General features: G+C 47.3%; 1 protein-coding gene across 3 annotated transcripts in view; it reads right to left on the reverse strand.

Annotated features, from left to right (window-relative positions):
* Nucleotides 1-2,686: 2,686 nt before the first annotated feature.
* Nucleotides 2,687-10,891, reverse strand: part of TMCC3 (transmembrane and coiled-coil domain family 3) — a 71,697-nt gene continuing 63,492 nt past the window's right edge. For all 3 annotated transcript variants that reach the window (XM_081822207.1, XM_081822208.1, XM_031019773.2), the window contains exon 4: nucleotides 2,687-7,118. In XM_081822207.1, coding sequence (XP_081678333.1) covers nucleotides 6,816-7,118 — 303 coding nt within the window. In that variant the 3' untranslated portion in view covers nucleotides 2,687-6,815. The remainder of the gene's footprint in view (nucleotides 7,119-10,891) is intronic.

The following is a 10,891-nucleotide window of genomic DNA, read 5'->3' on the forward strand; positions in this document are numbered from 1 at the left end:
ACTCAGTAGCTTATTTTTAAGCAGAACAGGAAAAAAAAAGTCCAATTCCCAGGGCCTGGGCCAGAGCAGAATAACCACTAACAAAACAGCTGTTCACATGGCCGACGCTCATTCCCGTTAACTGTTTTAGTTAAAGGACTGGCAGGAGAGGAATTCTGGCTGGCCCTACAGGGAAACCATTGCGAGGTGCTCACCGAAGGCAGCGGCCGACGCGATGGAGCGCAGAGCAGAAGCTACCGGGGGCTTGGCCGTCTGAAAGCAGAGCAAGAAGGCGGACCCTCAGCCAAGCCAACCGCCCATATTACATCTAAAGCAGCTCAGGAAGCCAGAGAGGCGTACCAGTTTCTTTAATTAGCAGTTTTCCATTCTCTTAATCCACAAATCCGTGAGCCCAGGTCTCTTCAAAGATGTTAGATGCCGACCAGGCGAACGTGTAAATGCGCCATCTGCAACGTGAGTACGGACTGCTCAGTCCTAGGACTACAGTGACTCCCACAGATTGCAGGAGCTGCGAGCTAGGGGTGACTACGAGCAGCAGTTCGATCCCTTCGATTGCAGCGCGGGGCAGCGGCTCCCAGGATTGGCTGGAGGGTCACGCGAGCTTGGGCCTGAAGAGACAGTTATTGGGCCCCTCTGGACCTGTTTCCCCATCTGCTCAGCAGGGGTAATAGTGCTTATCGGGTGTTGGAAAAACGACATGTGATATTATACGCAAAGCATGTGGTACATAGCACTGTAGACGGTAAATGCTCAGAGAATGTGAGCTTTCGTCCCAGGTCTGTGAAAGCCCAGGAAGGTGCTGTTTGGTCTCGCCACGTTGTCCTATAAATCTCTACATCTCACAGTCATACCTATGAGAAAGTAACTTTGTGGGGCGCCTGGGTGTCTCAGCCGGTTCAGTGTCCAACTCTTGGTTCCAGCATAGGTCATGATGTTGGGGGGGTGGGATGGAGCTCCTCATTGGGCTCCATGCTCAGCAGGGAGTGTGCTTGAGGTTCTCTCTCCCTCTCCCCCTGCTCATGTGTGCTCTTTATCTCTAAAATAAATAAAATCTTTAAAAAAAAGTAACTTTGTAAGTAGGACTTTCAGAAAAGAAAAGCTATTATGAAATGTTATTAGGCTTTAAGTAACTGTCAAGTTTTGACTCTCAGCATCCTCAGGCATCCCAGATTTTTGGTTAGGAGTCCGTATGTTACTCAACATTAGAGAGCACTGCTTTATTCCATAGCATTATTTTTATTATTAGCTAGAACCCACTAATTAAACCTTTTCTCAATCTCTTTTTTGAGGAAATACAGACTTGCTGTTTTTCCTAGAGCAACATTTGGGAATATGCTGGGCTGGACACACATTTAATGCAATCACCTCCATTTCCTGCCTCTACATCTTCGATTTCAATATCAACAGCTGGGCAAAAGAACAGTGGATCCTATAAGATTTCCAGAGATTCAAATGTACTGTTTTCTGGGGCAGGGAATGGGCTGATCTATTATGGGTTTTTCTATCATCTAAGCATTCTATTTTGTTTATAGAAGGTGGGTACTGGATGACCAGGAGAAAACTGCTCCAAACCTGGAGCTGACTGGAGGCATAGGGCTGGCCAGGCAGGATCAGAAGCAAAAGCAAGGAGAATCCTGACCCTTTCACTAGCTATGACCTCGGGAAAAGCACGTGTCTGAGCTTCAGTTTCATTCATATAATGGGGATGATGGTGCTCACATCATAGGACTGGTTCAGATGAGGGCAACACACAAATGAGAAACCCCACTAACCAGGCTGCTTCAGCCAGAGGGGCGCTCACTCCAGCACCTGCTGGGTACATACCTGTCTGAGCATTGCCCCACTCTTTCTTACTCCAGCTCGCGAAGGCTTCTGCCTTGTCCTCAGCACCCTTCTATGCTCCCCATGTCCATGACACCGGGACACATTTCCTAGCATTCCAAGCACTGTGAAGAAACCATCCTTCTTCCTCCCACCCAGGGACTAAGGAACGGGCCATACGTCACACCCCAATAACTTTCCATGAAACAGAATTGAAGTTAGTTTAAAAACTGATTACAGTGGGGCAGTGGGCCTGGTGGGGTGGCGGGGGGGATGAACAGGTGGAACACAGAAGAATTTGCGTGGTACCAATGGCATGGGGGACACAAGCCATTATACACTGGCCCAATCCCAGAGAATGCACAAGAGTGAACCCCTGTGTAAACCACGGACTTTGGCTGACAATGATGTGTCAGCGTAGGTTGTAGTCAGCACTTTAACAAATGTACCCTCTTGGGGGGGTGGTGTTGATAGCAGGGAGGTTATGCAGGTGGGGGGACAGGGGTAATGGGAAATCTCTGTACCTTCTCTATCTTTTTTTAAAAAGATTTATTTATTTCAGAGGAGGGGGGAGGGACAGAGGAAGAGAGAGAGAGAATCTCCAGCAGACTCGCCGCTAAGCACAGAGCCCAAGGCAGGGTGTGATCGCATGACCCTGAGATTATGACCTGAGCAGAAATCAAGAGTAGGATGCTTAACCAACTGAGCCACCCAGAAGCCCTGGATATCTCTGTACCTTCTGATCAAGTTTGCTGTGAACCTTAAACTGTTGTGAAAAATAAAACCCATTAAAAAATTGATTTTACACACACACACACACACACACACACACACACTCTTCTACTGAGATGCGCTGACAAATATGACAATTTAAGAAACCTAACTCTTTATTTAACACCAAAGCTAACATCAAATGTTTATTTAAAAAAATAATGGCACCAGCTTTGAAGAGGGTGACAATCTACAGAGAATTTACAATTGTAGGCTGACGTGGAACTACACAGTATCTCACAAAATGGAAATTCTGCAAAAGACCTCACAATGAACATTTCTAGTTTCCATTTTCAGAACTGCCAACTACTGCCTAAACATATCTTAAACACAGAGCACGTTCTGTTGAAATATTTCTCTTAGGACAAAGACAGGAGACACGTTTTAAATAAATTAAAATTGCAACATATACATTATTCCTAAAACAATCAAGGTACATTACTTTCCAGCTTCTTATGAACAGAGAATTGCACTGACTTTAGAAAATTATAGGTTAGATCTGCTTTGTATCTTCTGGGTTACCAAACTCGTGTTAACTGTACCTTTTAGTTTCTTAACTACTTCTGATTGTAAATAGGCCAATATCATTCTTTTCGGTGATTTATCTCTTTAGACCAACTCCTTCCTTAGCACATGGGCTAAACTTTTTGAAACACCTCTCTCCAGATAAAGCTCTGAATTTTAAATAATGCCATTTCGCTCTTCCCCTGGCTCACTCCTCAAAATTATAGAAATACGCAAAATAGGTTAATTACACATGTTCATATTAACAAGCATCTTGAAATGCTTTTCCAAACCAATACAACTATACTTAGATTCAACACAAAGATGTTCCTGTTTGATGCAAAACATTTTGGTATTTAAAATCCAACCCAAAAGGACACAAATAATCAGGTGCCTGAGGGAATCCAATTCCCGTCACTGTTATCGATCCCATAATTAAACCTGATATGCTGGAGAAATAGCAGGGCAATCAACATACCTAGCAGGGCAATATTTCAATGAAAACAAGAGTGACACAGCAGAAGGGCTGAGGTCCCATGGATGCTAACTGACGGAAAGGGATGACTGCGTTATGGGAGAAGGGGCGGGGAGTTTCCGAAAATCTCAGTCTATCAATAGTTCATCGTGATCACAGAAGCAAAACCACTAATGGTACATGCTAGAAACTTGGGACTGATCCTACTCTCCATACAAAACCAGCAATGGAGGACTTTTATTTACTGCTTCATTGTGTTTTGAATTTGGGGGGTGGGGATGGGTAGGATGTTTTGTTCTGGCTTCATCATACTCAAGACGTAAGCTGCAATAACTAACTTAAAGCCCACAGAAGAGTATTTTTGGGTTTTTGTTTTGTCCCCAGCAAACTATCATTATCTTGGTGATCATGAAAATAGTATGTCACAAAAAAATCCTGTGCTAGAATGCAACGTCCAGTTTGCTAAGTGAGCAGGTGCCTGCCCATCTCACAACTGACTGTGTCTTCAGGTACGTACAAGATGTTTCCTACCGATGAAAGGTGGGGAAAAAGGATTCGTTGACTTAAATATAAATAAACAATTCCAGGATATGTCCTAGCTGGATCACAATTTTTTAATTGAATAATTTATAAAATTGGATTTAATCCCCTTACACAGGAAAGAAAACACATAACGGGAAGGTTTATTCCTTAAGAAGGGAACAGTAAACTACAGAGAGTAAAGGTCTCCTTGGAGTATATCAGCTTATTAAAAAGCTTCATGAACTTTCAAGAAGACTCTAAAATAAATATGCCATGTAGGTTGAGCACATCCAAGTGAAAATAAGGTTATTTGACATCTAATGAGAATCACTGGAAATACAAATTCTGTGCAAAGAAGTCATGATCAGGTGGGATGATTTAGACCCTGGAATATTTCAGAACAGAGCCAGTTTCTAGCAGCTTCTGTTAACAGCTCCAGACTGGAGGGGTTGGCGTGTGCTGTTTTCCATTTTCTTCCCTCCTCTCAGTGGGGAGCAGGCCTGGGAAGCGTCAAAGCCAAGGCTGAGTGGAGCGTGGTGGCCTGTGGGTTAGACTTCTCACTCACTCTCTCTGAACTAACAGCAGCAGCTACGTCCACCGCAACCCCTAGCATCTCCAAAGTGCCTCAGAAAGATTCACAGACATCGAGAGGCGCCCACCAGGATCCAACTTGACCCAAGGGAAGTTACATCCAGCCCTCGGCCAAATGGAGCCTGATGCCCACAGGTAAAGGGAATATAGAAGCAAAAGGAAGCACACCATTCTTTCTCCTTCTCTTCCCTGGATCTGGAACTCTTTTCTGTCCCCTGTATGTGACGGATCACAGTGTATTTAGAGCCAACTGGGCAGAACAAGGGAGAGTCTGACAGCGGAAGGGGACACAGCCACGAGATGGGGGTGGGGCTGGTAGCTCCTTCCTCCCTGAATCCAAAATCCGTACGGGCAAAGATGTCACATAATGATGCTTACCATTTTATAAAGCTCGAGTCTGGAATTAGATAGTGGGCATAGTTGCATAAGTTTGTGAATTTACTAAGAACACTGAACTGTAAAGTTAAAAAAAGAAGAAGAAAGCTTGAGTTGTCTGAGTCTCACACACACTGGACTTGTACCAAATGCTTGACTATTCCATTCTCTCAAACCATGGCACACTGTCACATTTTTTTCAGGAGGTTTCCCTAAGAGCAGCTGTTCGCAAAATATTGCACTTAATTTAAATCCAGGCAATTCGATGTTTTCTGGAAGAAAATGTACACTAACATACATCTTTACGCCTTCAGATAACAGAGCGGATGGTGGGAGGAAGGACCGAACAGCAGTTTCCATTAAAATCTTCTATCTTCGTCTTCGTTAGGTACAGAGAGAAAAAGATTTAAAGGGAAGTATCGTCTGAGAGAAAAAGATTTAAAGGGAAATATCATCTGGGCTGGAAGTAGTGAGCGCATCGCCCCAACAGGCAGAAGCTGTTAACCTTTGAAGGGTTTCACCTCAGGGGAAGAAGCGTGGCCACTCCATTCCCGTGGCACTTCAGTGAGATCCTAAGAGACAATGGACAACCAGACACCAGGTCTAATTTATCGGATTGCGGCTGGTCTTAACGGGGTCCTCAGAGGACCCTCTCAGTCTTCATCTGACTGCCACCCCCTAGACCACATGCCCTGTCTTCCTCCTGCTTCCAGTGCCCCTACCTCGGTGGACTTTCACCTCACACAGTACAATTCTGTTGTCCTTCTTAAAGAAAAAAAAAAAAACCCACAGCATGAGCATCATTTGTTTTCACATGTGCAGTTAAGCTTTACAATCCCTCCCAAGACCGTGAATAAAGTAAATCACATCCTCACAGGGGGTTTATCACAATTAAGATTTGCTGCAATGCAAACCTCCAGAGTGGTGCTTATGGGAGCCTACACTCATGTTCGAGCCATAGTTTGACGTGGGATTTGGAAGCATTTCTACGTGCCTGAAGGCGAGGCGTTCGAGAGCCACTTAAGATAGAATCGGGCATGTGGCTCCCTGGGTGTAAGAAGGCAAAAGCCTCACTCATAGATCTTCCTGTCTTACCATTTAAAGTGCAAGAGAACATCTAAGTTAGACTTCTATGGATAAACAGGTGTGCTGTAAGATTTCCACGTTATGGCGAGTCCCACACAATGGACCACCGTACCCAAGGGGAACACATGGGACCTAGTAGTGTCCTGTGTGGACCAGCGGAATGGGTCACACAGGATTTACTGTACTTCCATAGGCCCCAAGTGTCCACCGTGGCCAACAGCTGCATTTCGTCCCTTGCCCAAGTCCTGCCACATCCTTGCTGCATACAGGACTCAGGCAAAATGCCGCCACCAGCCACTGTGAAGTTCAATTTTGATGGAAACTTAAGGGAGACAGAGACTTAACACCCTGTTTCGTGTGGCTCATTAATTACGCCAAACGCTCGATGACCAGAGGTTTACCATGCTGGGCTAGTCAGGTGGGCAGGAAATCTGGTCTGATTAAGGCAGTGAGCAACGTGGGGCGAGCTCTGCAACAGGTCCACACTCACCGAGTACAGGGGTGAACCTGGCAGCTACCACGGCGTGAGGGGACAGAGATATTTACAACGCACAGCCCAGGCCTGGTCGGCTCGAGTCAGCACAAGTGTTCGCTTTAAAATTTGGTAGTATGCACAGAGTTGTCTTTAACACAGAAACGTGAAAGAACGTGAAGACAAGAGCCGGTGGCTTCATCTGGGTATTATGATCCTTTCTATGGCACACACGATATGGTCCCAGTTTTTACAAAATATTGCAAGAAGCGTCACAGCGAAGAAGGTGCCAAGGATGTGGAGGCGGCTCCTCATCATGGGCGAGACAAACTTGGCGATGGTAGACACGCACACGAGGACGACTGTCATGAAGGCCAGGATCACGTTGATGCACTTCCCCAGGAGGACCTTGGCGTTCACGGCGTCTGTCTGCAGAGCCTGCTGCTCTTGCTGGTGCAGCTCCAGCTTAGAGACGCGCGTCTGGCAGGACTCCAGGGCTTCCTGGGGGCAAGAGGGACAGCGAGGGTCAGACGCTGCGGAGACCAGGGGCAACATGTGAGCGCGTGCTTAGACATGCGTGAAGGCCCCCAGCTCAGGATGCTCGATGCCAAGGCAGCTGCCAACAGCCAAGCGGACAGCGATGATGATGATGATGATGATGATGATGATGATGACAAACAAGTAAAACGAGAATCCCCAGGCTCATTTATTCTGTTGTTCTTGACAGAATGAGCATGTGTATGCAACCATAAACTACCATCAACGGGGGCTTAGAGCTAAGTGTGTTGAGCCTATTTGTATTTGAAATAAAGTACATAAAATATTGGCATGGTATCCTTGGGGACAAACGAGAGGAGTGGTGGGGTTCCATTTTGGGACAGTGGACGACCTCCGGCCACACAGCAGGTGGTATCTCCAACTGCTAGTCCTTATTTCCACTGCTCAGACTGTGTGTGCGGCCACTTACAGACTCTGGAGGACGAAGGGAGAAGGGATGGGGACAGGACAGACGGTGGGCAACTCTGCTTTCATCTGCTCTGTGAATGCACTGTCCAAGGCTACACATTCTCCCTAGTTCTCATTCTTTCTTAACACTTCAATTACTAAGTCACAGCTGACTCCAAGTATCTCTCTGGCCCAGTCATCTCTTGTGAGATTGACTCACATATCTACATGCCTCCTTGATATTCCATTTGAGAGAGAGAGTGAACGAGAGAGAGAGAGAGAGCATGCATGGGCGGGGGGAGGGGGTGGGGAGCGGAGGGAGAGGGAGAAGCAGGCTTCCCGCCGAGCAGGGAGCCCGATGCGGGGCTCGATCCCAGAACCCTGGGATCATGACCTGAGCCCAAGGCAGACGCTTAACTGAGCCACCCAGGCGCCCCTCTCCATCTGAGCTTTTTTTTTTTTTTTTTTAAGATTTTATTTATTTATTTGAGAGAGAGAATGAAATAGAGAGAGAAAGCATGAGGGGGGGAGGGTCAGAGGGAGAAGCAGACTCCCTGCCGAGCAGGGAGCCCGATGCGGGACTCGATCCTGGAACTCCAGGATCATGACCTGAGCCGAAGACAGTCATTTAACCAACTGAGCCACCCAGGCACCCCCGACCATCTGAGCTTCTTAAAAGCACCTCAAACGCAGCACAGGCAAACGTGGCTTCGTGTCCTGCACCTTCTCCTGTACCTGCCATCAGCGCTGTTCCCCTTCTGGTGTTCCTTTCCTCAGAAAACAGCACCTGACCCGCCTAGTTCCTCCTACCAGACACCGCTCTCCTCTAATCTGTCACCCAAGCCCATCGATGCACAGCCGGTATCTGCCTTCTGGTCCGTTTCTCTCCCCCCAGTCTCCCCACTCTCTCCTGCCTCACGTAATGCCAGCCCCCTGCCCCGCTCACCATGCTCTGGCCAGACAGGCTTTTTCAAGTTCGGAAAAGAATCATGTTGGGGGCCTTGGTACTGTGCCTGAAATGTCTGCCTCCCCACTCCCTCCCCTCTTCACCGGTGGATGTCCCTCCCCTTTCAGGTCCCACCTCCTCCACTGTCCTGTCCCGAGAGCAGCCCTCCCGGCCGCATCAGAGGCGGTGAAGTGTCCCCTGACCGACAGCCCACAGCTGCGGGAGGACAGGGTGGCCATCAGCCAGGTGCAGGCTGCGTGCCAGGAAGGACCCGCTGTGTCTCGGGAGAAACGGACCCGATGAGAGGCAGTACGGGGAGCCCCTCGGAGCTCTCTGGCCTACCGTCGGACTCATTTACCAAGACGTGTTTGCTCCATTACAGGTTGGAAAGAACCCTAAGAGCTGGGACACTGGTTCGCTTTCCTTCTGCTGACTACACTCTGCGCCGAAGATCAGCATTCTCTGTCACCACAGTGACTTCCATTACATGGGTCAGCAACAGAGGAGGCAAAACTTCCTCAGATCTTCACATCCGAAGCGGGGCTAGCTCTCTAGGATAGGCACGTGCCCCGGAAACCCTGCATTCTTTTCAACTGCTCGAGCCCAACGTGTCCTCCATTTTAGACACGCCACGGAGAAGGTGACAGGCGAGACAGGAGATCAGCATTTTAGCAAACTCATCCATCTTTAGTTGGGTACACAAATTACATATATAAATAGGCTGATCTAAGAACTGAATCACCTTAGAACTGCTATTCGTTTTTTATCAAAAAAAAAAAAAAAAAGAAAAATCCAAGAAAATTTAGTGAACTGCAAGGAATTTTAGTTACAGCCCCCACTAAGAGAGATGCGGCCCCACGATCTTTAGTACTTCCTCGGATCCAGTATGTCACTTACGGGGGATAAGGATGGATGACAGACTGAATTACCCTTAAGCCTTTTTTAATTGGAAATTCAAGGGTGATAAAAAACAAAACTCGATTTCTTAACACAGAAAAACCCTGGTGTCCCAGTGGCAAGAGGCACCCTCACCCAGGCCGGCTCGTGCACTGTGGAGCCCTGCCCGTGAGAACAGAACACCGAGAACGAACGAGGAAGCTGAACGGGCCCGACCGCCAAGAGCCCGGAGGAACATGGCTTCTTCCCAGTATAAGAATTCTCTTCTGGCTGCCTATTATCAGGCAAAGATTTAAGGACTTTCTGTGTATTATCCCATCTAATCCTCCTGACAACCTTTCGAGGTGAAGCTCATTGCTATTTCCATTTTACACACTGAGGCAAAGGGAAACTGAGGCAGAGGGCGCCAGCTTGTCCAGGGTCACACCGTAAGTGCAGAGCCAGGATTCTCACTTCCTCTTTTTTTTTTTTTTTTTTAAGATTTTATTTCTTTATTTGACAGTGAGAGAGAGAGAGATCACAAGTAGGCAGGCAGAGGGAGAGGGAGAAGCAGGCTCCCCACTGAGCAGGGAGCCCGATGTGGGGCTCGATCCCAGGACCCTGGGATCATGACCTGAGCCGAAGGCAGACGCATAACTAACTGAGCCACCCAGGTGCCCCAGGGTTCTCACTGTCTTAACAAAGACGACTGTCAAGTTGCTCACACAGATGTCCTCCTTGCGCTTCTGAGTTAGAGGTGAAACCTGAAAAAAGTTCAAATGAACTCTTCTAAATCGTGAAGCCCCCTCTGTGACGTCCCTCCCTTTATCCTTCCCGTGCATCCCTAAAGCAGGTTCCCTTAAAAAAGAACAATATTAACCCAAACTTTCCCCTAAATAAGAAAACCACATATTTAGACATAATCCAGTGGCATCCCAGACATGTTCTAAAAACAGAATGTTCTAATAAAACCGACTGCACTGTTCACCTTGCAACACTTAACATTTAAATGGGTCAAACTCCTTCAACCGGTCCATGGTGAAGGAGAGTGTCCTAACCCAGAACAAGGGCAAAATCTCCACCACGCTCCTCAGAGGCCAGTGTCTGCCACCAGCTCTGTCGGACGCTCCGGCTCCCAGAACCGTCCAAGTAGATGCCTGGGATTGGCACAGACTCACAGCCCACGACACAGAGTAGAACAGAACGTGGGCAGCTGAGACTCCAGCTCACACACTGCGGGGGGGGGGGGGCGGGATTCTCCCTTTATGTTTCAGTGTTCTCCCTCGCAGAGTGGAGAAAATAACCACTGCCTACAAAGGAAAGTTGTAAAAACGGAGCTGAGCGCTACGTGGAGAGTATACTTTTTTGCTTTTTTTAAAAAAAGATCAATGGGATGTAAATTGCGGCCGTCGCTATGGAAAACATCACGGAAGTTCTTTAAAAAATTAAAAATAGAACTGCTGTACGATTCAGCAATTCCACTTTTGAGTATATACCCGAAGGAAAT

Source organism: Leptonychotes weddellii, chromosome 5 (assembly GCF_054177405.1).
Source record: "Leptonychotes weddellii isolate Sample4059 chromosome 5, ASM5417740v2, whole genome shotgun sequence".
Lineage (NCBI taxonomy): Eukaryota > Metazoa > Chordata > Mammalia > Carnivora > Phocidae > Leptonychotes > Leptonychotes weddellii.